The 16,325-nt window shown below is 38.9% G+C and overlaps 1 protein-coding gene across 3 annotated transcripts in view; it reads left to right on the forward strand.

Annotated features, from left to right (window-relative positions):
* LOC140676623 (sushi domain-containing protein 1-like) overlaps positions 1–16,325 on the forward strand; it is a 52,793-nt gene that overhangs the window by 30,467 nt on the left and 6,001 nt on the right. For 2 of the 3 annotated variants that reach the window (XM_072914246.1, XM_072914247.1), the window contains 5 exons: positions 408–587; positions 5,829–5,993; positions 10,321–10,415; positions 10,489–10,675; positions 13,375–13,468. In XM_072914246.1, coding sequence (XP_072770347.1) covers positions 408–587; positions 5,829–5,993; positions 10,321–10,415; positions 10,489–10,675; positions 13,375–13,468 — 721 coding nt within the window. The remainder of the gene's footprint in view (positions 1–407; positions 588–5,828; positions 5,994–10,320; positions 10,416–10,488; positions 10,676–13,374; positions 13,469–16,325) is intronic. The other variant, XM_072914248.1, reaches the window with a different exon arrangement.

Raw genomic sequence — 16,325 nt, forward strand, 5'->3', positions numbered from 1 at the left:
GAAGTCCTTGGCTGTTAGCGGGCTAAAACAAAGATAACATCTGCGGCTGAGGCCACCCCTCAGACAATAAGTTTTGTCCTTGCACAGATAGAAAACGTACAGCTTGAGCACAATAGCTGATAACTTTCGCAACGGACTTTAAGCATATTAAAGTTATGTGATAACTTACAAATAATTATTCTAACAGGGTTGCACTGTATAAAGTGGTTGAATAGCAACATTGACTACAGTGGGAAAAAACACACATGCTTCATATCCATGTCAGGTGTAGATTATAGTTTAGTTCAATTACTTATCAAATCACAAGTGGGTATGAAATGAATATGAATTTAAAGAGTTGGAAAGGTTTAAAGCCTGCTGCTTGATTTGCTTTTTTCTTTCACTAATTGATGTTTGCATGTGTGCAGAAATAAGCTGTGGTCCTCCTCAAGCGCTCCCCAATACTAACCTGCAGTGGGACCGCTCCACTCGTCCTGGCAGTGCCGTGCTTTATAAATGTATGGGTGGATATTACCAGGAGGGTGGAGATGATATTTCCACATGTCTGACATCAGGCGAGTGGGCAAAAGTATCATTGAAGTGCAAAGGTAGAGCAATCATGCAGACTGCTGCTGTCAATACTTGGAATTGTGATGAAGGCAAATAATGATGCACAGTTTTGATCAAACATAAACGTTCATTTATGGTGATTGTACTATTAACATCCTACTGAGTGCTGGTTCTAATATTTTTTTATTTTTTCAAACTGCAAAAAAGTCCATGGGTGTACATTATAACCTCTAAAGTTGAACACAAGTCCAGCTATTATTATTTTGTATTAACTCTACAGATAATGTTTTTAAAAACATTTGATAATATCCCTCATATATTATCATATATTATTTAATATTAATACACTTATATAATATACAATACAACTATAGAAATATATAATAATAATAATAATAATAATAGATTTTATTTGTAAAAAGCACTTTATATTGAGTAAACAACCTCAAAGTGCTACAGTGTATTACTTTCTTTTCTTTTTTTAATTAAAAGATAATAAAAAAATAAAATAAAATAAAAACTAGAACAGCCAAATAGCTAAAACTAGTATGCATACATCTAAAAAAAAAAGAGGCTTTTTTAAAAAAAAAAAAAGAAGGGTTTTTAAGCCTTTTTTAAAAAGCCTCCACAGTCTGTGGTGCCCTCAGGTGGTCAGGGAGAGCGTTCCACGCTTCTCATGGAGGCACTGGTGAGTTCGTAGGGAGACTTTGAATTCAACCCTGAGTGGAACAGGAAGCCAGTGAAGGGATTTGTGAGTTGGTGTGATATGCTCATATTTCTGCACTCTCATCTAATTATTTTAGTATGTATTATTTTATTATAGCCCTAATATTACATTACAATAATATTCTTTCTAATTATCATTATACTAAATTATGTCATGAAATATTTTTGGTATCATGAATGTAATTATTGTTAATTATAATTCGCCGGGAGGGACAAGCGGTGCAAAAAGGGATGGGTGGATTTTTAATATTATATACAATATATTCTAACAATATATTAACCACTGAAAAATAATGAAATATTTTTAACATGTCTAACTGTAAAATGTTATTATATAATATGATGATATAAATATATATCATAGTTATCTATTATTTTATCATAATCTTATTAGTTTATACATGTTTTTCACATTCAGATTCAAATATTCATTCAATCATGACAATTATTTTTTATTATTGTCGTGAATTGTATTATTAATAGTACCATCATTATTATATTACAGTATGTCATATGGTAACCACTAAAAAACAATGATAAATAAATATAATAATCTAAAATAAAGTAAAATTAGCACACCTACAGACACACACAAGAAGGTGCTTGCAGAGCAATACTGCCATCTAGTGGCGATATGGGTGTGTAGCACATAAAAACACATTTGTGGTTGTTTTATTTTAATGTAACGTTGTATGAAATTATTAACTAATTGTTTAACTGCCAGACTTCTTTGCGGTGTTGCAAGGTAGATAAAATACAATAAAAAAACAACACAATATCATCATATTCTCACAATATTTGCTCATTAGATGATGGTTTGAACATGCTTAGTTTGACTTTTGGGGCATATTTTTTCAGAGCAATCAACTTTGGCGATTACATTGACAATGTTTAAAATCACAAATATGCAGTGGTCCCCAACCACCGGTCCGGGGATCGGTACCGGTCCGTGACACATTTGCTACCGGGCCGCAGAGAAACATTAAATCATTTATTAAAGACTGCATTTTCTCCAACTTAACTTTGGCCTGTTCCATTAGATCATACTTGCCAACCCTCCCACGAAAACCTCCCGGGACAAATTTTCTCCCGAAAATCTCCCGAAATTCAGGCGGAGCTGGAAGCCACGCCCCCTCCAGCTCCATGCGGACCTGAGTGACGTCAGGTGCGCAACACCACGTAAATCGTTGGCCAACCAAAAAGTAACCCCAGTACGCTATAGCCAACATTCACCAGGAGATGGCAACAGACAAACATAGATAACTCTATTACATTATTCCCCTTTTAGAAATGCTACTCAAGAAAGTTACTCAAAATAAATAAACAACCCAACCAAAAAATGCAGCAGCTCAATTAAAAAACTGTACTTAAGCCACATTCTTTTTTTTTTTTTAGTACTGAACTCTTAACCCTCATTTGTAAAAAAAAAAAAATAATAACATGCTTATTATACAAACAGTATTTGTACACCTTTAACACAGATTTTTATACTGTCTTCAGAGATTCAGTTTTTTTGGTGGTACTCGAAACTTTTCTGGGTACCTGCGAAAGGGTGTTCAGCATGGTTAGAAAAATAGTGACAGAGAATAGAACAAGGATGGACAATTCAACCCTTAACTCAACAATGAGTAGATGAGTGTTATGTGTGTGTATATGTGTAAATAAATGAACACTGAAATTCAAGTATTTCTTTTATTTATTTATATATATATTGTATATATATATATATATATATATTGTATATATATATATATATATATATATATATATATATTGTATATATATATATATATGTATATATATATATGTGTGCGTGTATATATATATATATATATATAAAATAAAATAAATATATATACAGCTAGAATTCACTGAAAGTCAAGTATTTCTTATATATATATATATATATGTATGAAATACTTGATTTGGTGAATTCTAGCTGTAAATATACTCCTCCCCTCTTAGCCCCGCCCCAACCACGCCCCCCCCCCCCCCCCCCCCCCCACCTTATTTTGGCAACTCAACTGCCAGTTTTTTTTTTTACCATAATAAAATGTGCTACCATAAAATCATCAACCGTGGATTTTTACAGTAAAAAAAACAAACTGACAGCTCAGTCGACAGAATTTTACTGTAAAAAATAAACATTGGTCGTTTTTTTCAACTTATATGCTATAAAAAAAAAAACTCCCTAAATTTTACAGTAAAATCTATTGGTCATTTTTACAGTGTACAATTTGATGGATGACTTGCTTCGAAGTCATAAGTTCAGCAGATATTTAAGTATTTATTTGGATTTTGACCAACAAAGTAAGATAATATAATATTTGTTGCAAAATTGGACACTATTTTTGTTCCCCCTGTCAAACTAGAAACATTTTATTTTATTTTATTTTTAGTAAGAAAATAAGAAAGAAAATATAAGGTATTTTATTGACACATTATTTCTAGGCTTTTGCGGGCCATATAAAATGACGTGGAGAGCCAGATCTGGCCCGCGGGCCTTGAGTTCGACACCTGTGCACTAGACACACCAATAAGCTTGTTTATAGATGTACAATAAAACTCCTCATAGGAAGTCGCTATTTGTTATAACTTTGTGACATGATACAATGCACTTTAATGAACAGATCAAATAGAAAAATGACAGATTGTAGCCAAAGGCTGATTTCCATCTGCATCTCATTGCAAAGAAACAAGCCCAGGGCTGCCACTAATTCAGCGTTATAGTAAGTTGCACTTAATTTTGCTGTATTTATCTGGCACAAAAAAATAATGGCAAAAAAGGTCAGGGACCACTGCAAATATGTAATTCTAGCTGTGCAAGTCTGTATTTGTCATAGAGAGAATATCTGTTTAATTCTATGCACATGTAGTTTCATATTCTTTTCTTGGCCCAATATGTGCACAAAACAATACATTTGAATCTGTTTGTGTGTTCCAGTGGAAGAATAACAATATGCAAACCCCATTTCCATATGAGTTGGGAAATTGTGTTAGATGTAAATATAAACGGAATACAATGATTTGCAAATCATTTTCAACCCATATTCAGTTGAATGCACTACAAAGACAACATATTTGATGTTCAAACTCATAAACTTAATTTTTTTTTTGCAAATAATAATTAACTTAGAATTTCATGACTGCAACACGTGCCAAAGTAGTTGGGAAAGGGCATGTTCACCACTGTGTTACATCACCTTTTCTTTTAACAACACTCAATAAACGATTGGGAACTGAGGAAACTAATTGTTGAAGCTTTGAAAGTGGAATTCTTTCCCATTCTTGTTTTATGTCGAGCTTCAGTCGTTCAACAGTCCGGGGTCTCCGCTGTCGTATTTTACACTTGATAATGCGCCATACATTTTTGATGGGAGACAGGTCTGGACTGCAGGCGGGCCAGGAAAGTACCCGCACTCTTTTTTTTTTTACGAAGCCACGCTGTTGTAACACATGCTGAATGTGGCTTGGCATTGTCTTGCCGAAATAAGCAGGGGCGTCCATGAAAACGACGGCGCTTAGATGGCAGCATATGTTGTTCCAAAACCTGTATGTACCTTTCAGCATTAATGGTGCCTTCACAGATGTGTAAGTTACCCATGCATTGGTCCGGATGACACAATGTCGAATATTTCCAAAAACAATTTGAAATGTGGACTCGTCAGACCACAGAACACTTTTCCACTTTGCATGAGTCCATCTTAGATGATCTCGAGCCCAGAGAAGTCGGCGGCGTTTCTGGATGTTGTTGATAAATGGCGTTCGCTTTGCATAGTAGAGCTTTAACTTGCACTTACAGATGTAGCGACAAACTGTATTTAGTGACAGTGGTTTTCTGAAGTGTTCCTGAGCCCATGTGGTGATATCCTTTAGAGATTGATGTCGGTTTTTGATACAGTGCCGTCTGAGGGATCGAAGGTCACGGTCATTCAATGTTGGTTTCCGGCCATGCCGCTTACGTGGAGTGATTTCTCCAGATTCTCTGACCCTTTTGATGATATTATGGACCGTAGATGTTGAAATCCCAAAATTTCTTGCAATTGCACTTTGAGAAACGTTGTTCTTAAACTGTTTGACTATTTGCTCACGCAGTTGTGGACAAAGGGGTGTACCTCGCCCCATCCTTTCTTGTGAAAGACTGAACATTTTTTGGGAAGCTGTTTTTATACCCAATCATGGCACCCACCTGTTCCCAATTAGCCTGCACACCTGTGGGATGTTCCAAATAAGTGTTTGATGAGCATTCCTCAACTTTATCAGTATTTATTGCCACCTTTCCCAACTTCTTTGTCACGTGTTGCTGGCATCAAATTCTAAAGTTAATAATTATTTGCAAAAAAAAAAAAAAGTTTATCAGTTTGAACATCAAATATGTTGTCTTTGTAGCATATTCAACTGAATATGGGTTGAAAATTATTTGCAAATCATGGTATTCTCTTTATATTTACATCTAACACAATTTCCCAACTCATATGGAAACGGGGTTTGTAATATACAAATGGATGTTTGCTGCGATCTGTTATCAATCAGTGCCGTTGTTATTTCCCCAGCAAAATGTGGCCCTGTCCCCATGCTCGCCCATTCAGACGTGGTGTGGAATAACAGAAGTGTTGTGATCCATCGCTGTGCAGATGGATATCACAGTTGGAGGGGCAGCAACATTTCCCTGTGCAGCAGCTCTGGGGTGTGGCAGACGGCCACTCTCCAATGCATAGGTGAGGTGCACACCGTGGTCATATTGTCAATACATTATTATTTGTGATGTTGTTTACCTACACTTATTGCCATATTGTTTTCTGTTATGAACGGTCTTGGTTGTCAAATGTAACTGTCGAGGAGCAATCGCAATACGTGCACCTGTGCGTGTGTTTGCCACCCATACAGGATATTGAATTGATCCCCAAGTGAACTGTGTCAGGTTCAAACACTGATGACATCTATTAAACAAGACAAAAGGCAAAGAATTAAACAGAGACAGAATTCAATTTGGACTCAATTGAAGAGACACGCCTGGACACACTGTACTCTTGTACAGTCTCCAGCATGCTCTGCCAAAAGATTGCACTCCTTCTTTATTTGACTTTCTCCGACCACCTGACCACCGCTTCCACTTCTAGAGGGAAGTGGGTCGTAAACAGCGTTGCCTTTGGTTACAGAATAGTTCAAAAGAAGAGGTTGTAAAATAGTTCAAAAAGAGTTCGTAAAATACTTAAAAAAGAGTTCGTCTGGAGATTGGGCAGATCCTGCCATCTGGCCGCTTTGAAGTCCTTAGGTTAGAACAGTGGTTCTTAACCTTGTTGGAGGTACCGAACCCCACCAGTTTCATATACGCATTCACCGAACCCTTCTTTAGTGAAAAATATATATATATATTTTTTTCAAATTCAAGAAAAAGTCATGTTTTTTTTACTGGTGCACAAAATGAACTGTGCATGAACATCACCTTGTTCAAAGAACAAAACCAACACAGTGCGTGAACTCAACAAATTACACACATTACCATGAATTTATTAATGTGGACCCCGACTTAAACAAGTTGAAAAACTTATTCGGGTGTTACCATTTAGTGGTCAATTGTACGGAATATGTACTGTACTTTGTAAACTGTACTGTTTCATATAATGTATTCTCTTCCTTTGCAATCTGCTAGTAAAAGTTTCAATCGATAAATCAAACAACCTGCAAATCAGATGGAAAATTAGAGGGAACATTGTTTGGGGGTATTGTTGCGTTTGATGACCATTTGTTCCTCCCAGGGAATTCAAGTCACAAGTCGCTCCCAAGCTCTTTACAACACTTAAAGCTGAGTAAAAAAAACACCAGAGACAGAATAGGTATTTTGTAATATATTTGCAAAATTAAAATTAAAATTTTGCAAATATACATTGAGACCAGTCCAGCATAGAACATTCAATCGCCCCGCTAAGATGGTCTGCCCCCCGAAAAACCCTCTTCCCTCTTAAGTCCCTGGCAGTCATGTCTCTCTAGCCAAAACAAATGTCCATTATCTCTCTCTCTAACATTCCTCACTTCAAGGTTAAGCACACAGTTTTGCAGACAACCAAAAGACCACATTTGGAAGAAAAACACTAGCTGTTTTGTAATATGAAAATGAAATGAAAAGAAGTAACACTTAAATTCGGATATATGTAAATATCTGCCTCCGACAGTATCCATAATACGCCGATAGGGAGAATTTTTTATTTACATGATAAGTCGGATGTGTCTTTACCTCCGTGGCGGAGGCTCCGCCGAACCCCTGAGGCCGACTCACCGAACCCCTAGGGTTCGGTCGAACCCACGTTAAGAACCACTGGGTTAGAACAATATGTTTCTGTTGATTACCATACATGAGAGAAAACAGAAAACCCTTCATGTGGCTTTCCCCCTTACACAGTGGAGTTTTACGAGCCTTCTTCTTGGTAGGTTTCAAAGACAGCTTTTGGCTTCTTGCTTGGAACTCATTTCAACACAAAGTTTTTTGTGATAACTTACAAACAATTATTCTAACAAACTGTTCAGATGGTCTTAGCAGACCTCATCAGTTCATGCTCCCAAAATTAGATAGGACAGCTTCAGTCTGACAGGATGGTGCAGGATCCAAAGTATGTATCCTCTAAAAGTCGTTGGCATTCCATTCAAATTCACTTTTAGAGGATAAATACTTTGGAACCGGCATCATCTTCTCAGACTAGAGCATGAACTGATGAAGACTGCTCATATGAGAGGCGAAACGTATTCTTAGACCCAGGGTGTCAAAGTCATTTAACCCTTGTGTAATGTTCATATTGTTGTTACTCGGCCAGCGTTTGTGGGTCTGATGGACCCGTTGCATTTTGTGGCTTTTAATGCCTCACAATCAAACACTTTGATGTTAAAATACTGAACAGATGTTTACCTTATCCCAATAAACATCTGTACAGTATTTTAACATAAAAGTGTTTGATTGTGAGGCATTAAAAGCCACAAAATGCAACGGGTCCATCAGACCCACAAACGCTGGCTGAGTAACAACAATATGAACGTTGCACGGAAAATTTCTCTGCCAGTTTCTGCATCCCACAGGGATTCTTCTTTTGTGTTTCTGCACACAAGGTTGCAACATTGTTTGTCAACACTGTCTGCTCTCATTTTCTCGCACATTTGACCCTCTGATGTTCTGTGTACCTACACTCTGTCCTCCTCCTGTCTAGCCCTGCTTTGTGTGTGTGTGTGTGTGTGTGTGTGTGTGTGTGTGTGTGTGTGTGTGTGTGTGTGTGTGTGTGTGTGTGTGTGTGTGTGTGTGTGTGTGTGTGTGTGTGGTACACAGAACATCAATTTCCACACTTCTATTAGCCCCGGGTCCAGTGGACCCGGACATCTTATATGTAATAGAAATGTGTAGAGGGGGTGAATGGTGTGTGGTCATTAAATATGTATTCTGATATATGTTCTTCACAGAAAATGAGCCAAAGTTTGAAAAATTAATTAATTGTATCATTTTTCTTTTAATAAAAAATGAAAACGGGTCCCACAGACCCGAACACCACACAAGGGGCCGCATGGGGGGAAATGTGTGCACACGCGGGCCGGACTATTAAAATCATGGCATTCAAACTAAAAAAATAAAGACAACTTCAGATTGTTTTCTTTGTCTTACTTTGGCCAAAAATAGAACAAACGCATTCTGAAAATCCATCCATCCATCCATCCATTTTCTACCGTTTTATTACAATAAAAATATAGAAATAAATACTGGCAGAGGTAAAGTTTAGATCCATGAAGGAAAGAAGAAAGTGAATGAATGTTTATAACTGAATACATTTACATATGCATAAAAATGCGTTTTTGGTAACACTTTAATATGGGGAACATATTCACCATTAATTAGTTGCTTATTAACATGCAAATTAGTAACATATTGGCTCTTAATTAGTCATTATTAAGTACTTATTAATGCCTTATTCTGCATGGCCTTTTTATACAACCATTACTAACCCCAACCCCAACCCTAACCCTAACCCTCTAACCCTAACCCTAACCCTAGCCAAATAACTCTAAATTAAGTCTTTGTTACTTAGAATATGTTCCCCATACTAAAGTGTTACCATGTTTTCTTTTGTATTTTTTTTTATTATAATGAATTAAGTAACGTTTATGACACCCTTTCTCCAAAACACAATATAGAATGTGAGCTACAACAGGATAATGCATACATGTATCTGTCATAATCTGTGGTCATGTTTTGTTTGGTTATGTTCTGTTGGTTTTTGGACTCCACTAGTTCCTGTTTTTGTGCACTCTTGTTTGTTTTGGTTTCCATGACTACTCATTAGTTTCCCCTGCCTTATGCACGCACCTGTTCTAATCAGGAGATTATTATTTAAGCCTGTCATTGTCAGTTCGTCGGGCTGGCGACATTACTCTGTATTTGCTCTGTCCATGCCATAGTTATTGATGATCTTTTCATGCCACAGTAAGTGTTGTTTGTTTTATGTTCATAGTTTACGTTAAAGTGTTAGTTTTGTTCCCTGCGCCAAGTTTGTGCCTTCGCCTTGTGCGCCTTTTTGTTTTGTACTGAATTTTTTGAGTCCAGATTAAATCATGTTCTTACCTTCTATCATTGTCCGGTCTAGTCCGATTGCATCCCGGGAAAGCAATCCTCGCAGTAAGCTGCGAAAAACTCCACGTTCTGACAGTATCATATGTTTTCAAAACGCTTACAAAAAAGTGGGACCTCAAAAATGTAAAGTTGACTTGATGGGGTCTCTGGGACCCCGTTTTGAAAATTCCTACACACGGATGGAGTATTGGTGCGTGCAAAACAGCAGCAGGCGGCCGTGGCTTGCGGGCCGGTTCTAATACTAATCAGATATCATCCGGGGGGTCCATAGATCATTCAGGCCTTGACTTTGACACCCCTGTCTTAGACAATCTGACCAGTCCAGTTGCGATTGATTCCATGCCCTGAGAATACAATGACCTGGATGAATGAGAACATTCTCAGGCACTAGTTGTTGACAATTGAAAGGTGAGATATAAATGTTGTAATATCGCTCACAGAAATCAAGCCACCCATCGATCATCTCAATGTTTCCGATGAAAAATGTTTCCAATGGAGAGCAGAGAAGTACGAAGAAGATACAGAAACCTACAAGGTGACACAAGTTGTTGCTCGTCAGGTATGAGCCTGTGTCGGCAGTCTAAATTAATACGAGCTTTGAGTCTTAGGTGTTCTACATGGGATCCAGAGACTACGACGGGACCTTTCTTGAAAAAAGGAAGCGGTTTCTGAGCTCTCAGGCAGAGTGGCTGAAAGTCTGTCTAAGTTTGCTTCCAGCCACAAACTACAGAATCTCAATCACTGCCATGTCCACTGGGTTCACAGCCACCATCACCACTAACACCAGTTTACCAGGTAGGACGGGACAGGATTGTTACCATCATCATCTCTCAGGACATAGCTATTCTACTGACAGACTTTTTCTAAATCAACCGCTTTTTAGTAAAAGTTAATGCGTATTAGGGTTGTACGGTATACCGGTATTTGTATAGTACTGTGATACTAATTAATCATATTCGATACTATACCGCCTCTAAAAAGTACTGGTCCCCCACCCCCGCATATAAAGTAAGTTTCTTACAAGTATCATCCCTGCAGGACGAGGAATAGCTAAACATGCTTCACTACACCGGCGTCACAATGTAAACAACAGTGACGTGCGGTGAGGTTGATGGCTGGTGAGGCACTGACTTCATCACAGTCAGATTTACAAACATATGAACCCTAAAGAGTATCTTATTCACCATTTGATTGGCAGCAGTTAACGGGTTATGTTTAAAAGCTCATACCAGCATTCTTCCCTGCTTGGCACTCAGCATCAAGGGTTGGAATTGGGGGTTAAATCACCAAAAATTATTCCCGGGCGCGGCGCCGCTGCTGCCCACTGCTCTCCTCACCTCCCAGGGGGTGATCAAGGGGATGGGTCAAATGCAGAGGACACATTTCATTACACCTAGTGTGTGTGTGACAATCATTGGTACTTTAACTTAACTTTAACTTTACACATACAAACTGTAGCACACAAAAAAGCACATTTAATAAAAAAAAACCTTATTATGGTCTTACCTTTACTTATAAATGAAGTCCATGAGCCGCTGTTGTGCTGGATTAATGCACCCCCTGACGAGAGTGTTATATCAACTAAAGCCCTCACTTAAACTTTCCACGTGCAAGATTGAATCTATTTAAAAAAGTGTAACCGAGGGTTTGTAAATGTCGCCTATACTGTATGAAACTACAAAATAACAAACACGGAGGCTCCAGTTTACACGAGGACCACTTTATTTACCTTCTTTCAAAAACTTCCGCTCCACTCCAACATGTCATCACTTCCGCTCTTAGCGCCTTCAAAATAAGAGCTCAAGGCATATACTGTATAACAGTGCATAACAGGAACTTAACATCACAAAGAGGAAAGCCCATAAAAATAGGTTACAAAAGTTATTTAATAAGAAGCCAAAAAGTGCAAAAACAATAATGTTCGTGTTGGAGGAGTTGTGAATTAGGTACACCTGCAGTCTGCAGGTGTACCTAATGTTGTGGCCCTGCAGTCATTCACAACTCCTCCGACACGAACATTATTGTTTTTGCACTTTTTGGCTTCTTATTAAATAACTTTTTTAAATAGATTCAATCTTGCACATGGAAAGTTTAAGTGTGGGCTTTAGTTGATATAACACTCCCGTCAGGGGTTGCCGTGCATTCTACGGCGGGGGTGCAGGAGGCGGATTACTGCGAGCCTCAGCCAGTGCGTCTTTTGCAGCCGTTTTATGATCGCTCAGCACAAGAAATACGTTACACACATACAGTTATTGACAAAATACACTGTACATTATATACCTCAGCTAACTAAACTATGGAAATGTATAATATAATTCATATAGCAATACGGTCTCACTGCACAGCAGGCCAGCAGTTAGCCGAGTCCGCAATCCATGTTGAGGCACTGAGTGACGTGCCTCAACTGGCTGCTGTTCACCGCACCGTCTCTTCTCAGTATTTGAATGGCAAATGTGAAAATTCAACGATTTTGAATAAAAAATAATCTAAAACTGGTGAAGTTAAATGGAAAATAACTCTATAGTATAATCACTGGATACATATAACAATTTAATTACTTTTTTTTCTTTTTACATTTTTTTTCTTTCCATGATGGCAGGTGAGGCCCCGCCTCACCTGCCTCTAGTGACTGCACGTCACTGACAGGAACGTATCTGTTATGGTTGGACAGAGGGAAATGACGGCAACAGACACCAAGGAGCAGTATTGTTCAATAATAATTTTTATGTATATATAGTCAATATATATAATAATACTAAACGATACTAACTAATAAACTAATCTAAAGAAATGGAGTGTGACAAAATCCAAGAGTGTGTATGGTGTAAGACTATGTGTAGTATTTAACTGGAGCGTTTTACCGTAAATGTTGGAGGTGCGTGTTGAGAGGAGCGGAGCAGGCAGAGTTTTCCAGGGGCGGAAGCGGGGTCGAGAGGCAGGAGAGAGTCGTCGTAGTCCGGGGACAGGCGATGAGTCGAGAACCAGGAACCGCGAGGGAGGCAGGGAAGATCCAGGAGCACAAGACGCACAGCTCGACTCGGGGATGCACACAGGGAACTGCGGGGTGAGGGTGGACACGACAATCAATGCAGGAAAAGCACAGAGATCAGGACGGAGAGAGAGCATAAAGCGAGAGTTGCATCAAGCATCAGATGATCGCTTACTGAACACCAACAGAAGACTATATTCCGGCCCGGGATGGCAGGTTGAGCAGGCTTATGAAGGCAGCTAAAAAAAAAATTAAAAAATGGGTTATACTCCTTTATCACGGGCAGGTGCGCTGATTGCAGATTGTCTGCAGACGCGAGGAGGCACGCCCGCAGCGGAGAGAGAGCGCATGTGGGCGTGGCCCGCAGTGCGCTCATAATTATTCTAACACTAGTTTAGTCCAATTTCCTACTAAATTCCCATGTGGAAATCTCAGTATTGAGGGGGAAATACTGACAGTGATATTTGATTGATGACTAATGTGCATGTATGCTACTATTTGACAGTACCACCTGTACCAGATGTCCACTACAGAGAATATGAGTCTCCTGCACCGAATTTGAGGCTGCACAGGTCACCCAGTACTCTCGACCCAATAAGGTAACAGCAAGTATCCCACAAAGTATTCACAGCGCTTAACATTCTCCACATTTTGTTATGTCACAGCTTTATTCCAAAACGGAATAAATTCATTTTTGTCCTCAAAATTCTATAGTTTTTATTTTTTAATTTTGCAAATTGATTAAAGATAAAAAACTAACACATTGTATCAATCAATCAATGTTTATTTATATAACCCTAAATCACAAGTGTCTCAAAGGGCTGCACAAGCCACAACGACATCCTCGGTACAAAGCCCACATAAGGGCAAGGAAAAACTCACAACCCAGTGGGATGTCAATGGGAATGACTATGAGAAACCTTGGAGAAGACCCCCCCCCCCCCCACCCCCCACCCCCTTTCTAGGGGAGACCGGATGCAATGGACGTCGAGTTGGTCTAGCATAATGTTGTGAAAGTCCAGTCCATAGTGGATATAACATAATAGTGAGAGTCCAGTCCATAGTGGATCTAACATAATAGTGAGAGTCCAGTCCATAGTGGATCTAACATAATAGTGAGAGTCCAGTCCATAGTGGATCTAACATAATAGTGAGAGTCCAGTCCATAGTGGATCTAGCATAATAGTGAGAGTCCAGTCCATGGTGGATCTAACATAATAGTGAGAGTCCAGTCCATAGTGGATCTAGCATAATAGTGAGAGTCCAGTCCATAGTGGATCTAACATAATAGTGAGAGTCCAGTCCATAGTGGATCTAACATAATAGTGAGAGTCCAGTCCATAGTGGATCTAACATAGTAGTGAGAGTCCAGTCCATAGTGGATCTAACATAATAGTGAGAGTCCAGTCCATAGTGGATCTAACATAATAGTAAGAGTCCAGTCCATAGTGGATCTAACATAATAGTGAGAGTCCAGTCCATAGTGGATCTAACATAATAGTGAGAGTCCAGTCCATAGTGGGGCCAGCAGGAGACCATCCCGAGTGGAGACGGGTCAGCAGCGCAGAGATGTCCCCAACCGATGCACAGGCGAGCGGTCCACCCCGGGTCCCGACTCTGGACAGCCAGCAGTTCATCCATGGCAACCGGACCTGTGACACCCCCCCCCCCCCTCCCTCCACAAGGGAGAGGGGGCAGAGGAGAAAAGAAAAGAAACAGCAAATCAACTGGTCTAAAAAGGGGGTCTATTTGGGTGAAGGTGAGGGTGAGGGTGAGGGTGAGGGTTGGGGTTAGGGTTAGGGTTAGGGATAGGGTTAGGGTTAGGGTTAGGGAAGACTTATTTAATGGCTTACTGGTTGTATAATTAATAAGGCCATGCAGAATAAATACCGAATAAGTACTTAATATTGACTAATTAACAGCCAATCTGTTACTAATTTGCATGTTTTAAGCAACTAATTAATGGTGAATATGTTCCCCATAACAAAGTGTATATATATATATATATATATATATATATATATATATATATATATATATATATATATATATATATATATATATATATATATATATATATATATATATATATATATATGGTAACACTTTAGTATGGGGAACATATGCACCATTAATTAGTTGCTTATTAACATAGGGTTAGGATTAGGTTTAGGGTTAGGGTTGGGGTTAGGGTTAGGATTAGGGTTGGGGTTAGGGTTAGGGTTATGGGTAGGGTTAGGGTTAGGGTTGGGGTTAGGGTTAGGGTTGGGATTAGGGTTAGGGTTAGGGTTAGGGGTAGGGTTAGGGTTAGGGTTAGGGAAGACTTATTTAATGGCTTACTGGTTGCATAATAAGGCCATGCAGAAGAAATACCTAATAAGTACTTAATATTGACTAATTAAGAGCCAATATGTTACTAATTTGCATGTTTTAAGCAACTATTTAATGGTGAATGTGTTCCCCATAACAAAGTGTTAATATATATATATATATATATATATATATATATATATATATATATATATATATATATATATATATATATATATATATATATATATATATATATATATATATATATATATATATATATATATGGTAACACTTTAGTATGGGGGAAATATGCACCATTAATTAGTTGCTTATTAACATAGGGTTAGGATTAAGTTTAGGGTTAGTGTTAGAGTTAGGGTTAGGATTAGGGTGAAGGTGAGGGTTGGGATTAGGGTTAGGGTTAGGGTTGGGGTTAGGGTTAGGGTTAGGGTTAGGGAAGACTTAATTAATGGCTTACTGGTTGTATAATAAGGCCATGCAGAATAAGGCATTAATAAATAATGACTAATTAAGAGCCAATATGTTACTAATTTACAATTAGAGATGCTACCTCAGTAGAAGCATTTAAGTCCCATCTTAAAACTCATTTGTATACTCTAGCCTTTAAATAGCCCCCCTGTTAGACCAGTTGATCTGCCGTTTCTTTTCTTTTCTCCTCTGCTCCCCTTTTCCTTGAGGAGGGGGGGCACAGGTCCGGTGGCCATGGATGAAGTGCTGGCTGTCCAGAGTCGTGACCCGGGGTGGACCGCTCGCCTGTGCATCGGCTGGGAACATCTCTGCGCTGCTGACCCGTCTCCGCTCGGGATGGTGTCCTGCTGGCCCCACTATGGACTGGACTCTTACTATTATGTTGGATCCACTATGGACTGGACTCTCACAATATTATGTCAGACCCACTCGACATCCATTGCTTTCGGTCTCCCCTAGAGGGGGGGGGTTACCCACATATGCGGTCCTCTCCAAGGTTTCTCATAGTCATTCACATCGACGTCCCACTGGGGTGAGTTTTTCCTTGCCCGTATGTGGGCTTTGTACCGAGGATGTCGTTGTGGCTTGTGCAGCCCTTTGAGACACTTGTGATTTAGGGCTATATAAATAAAGATTGATTGATTGATTGATTGA

This window comes from Nerophis lumbriciformis, linkage group LG12, assembly GCF_033978685.3.
Source record: "Nerophis lumbriciformis linkage group LG12, RoL_Nlum_v2.1, whole genome shotgun sequence".
Taxonomy (NCBI): domain Eukaryota; kingdom Metazoa; phylum Chordata; class Actinopteri; order Syngnathiformes; family Syngnathidae; genus Nerophis; species Nerophis lumbriciformis.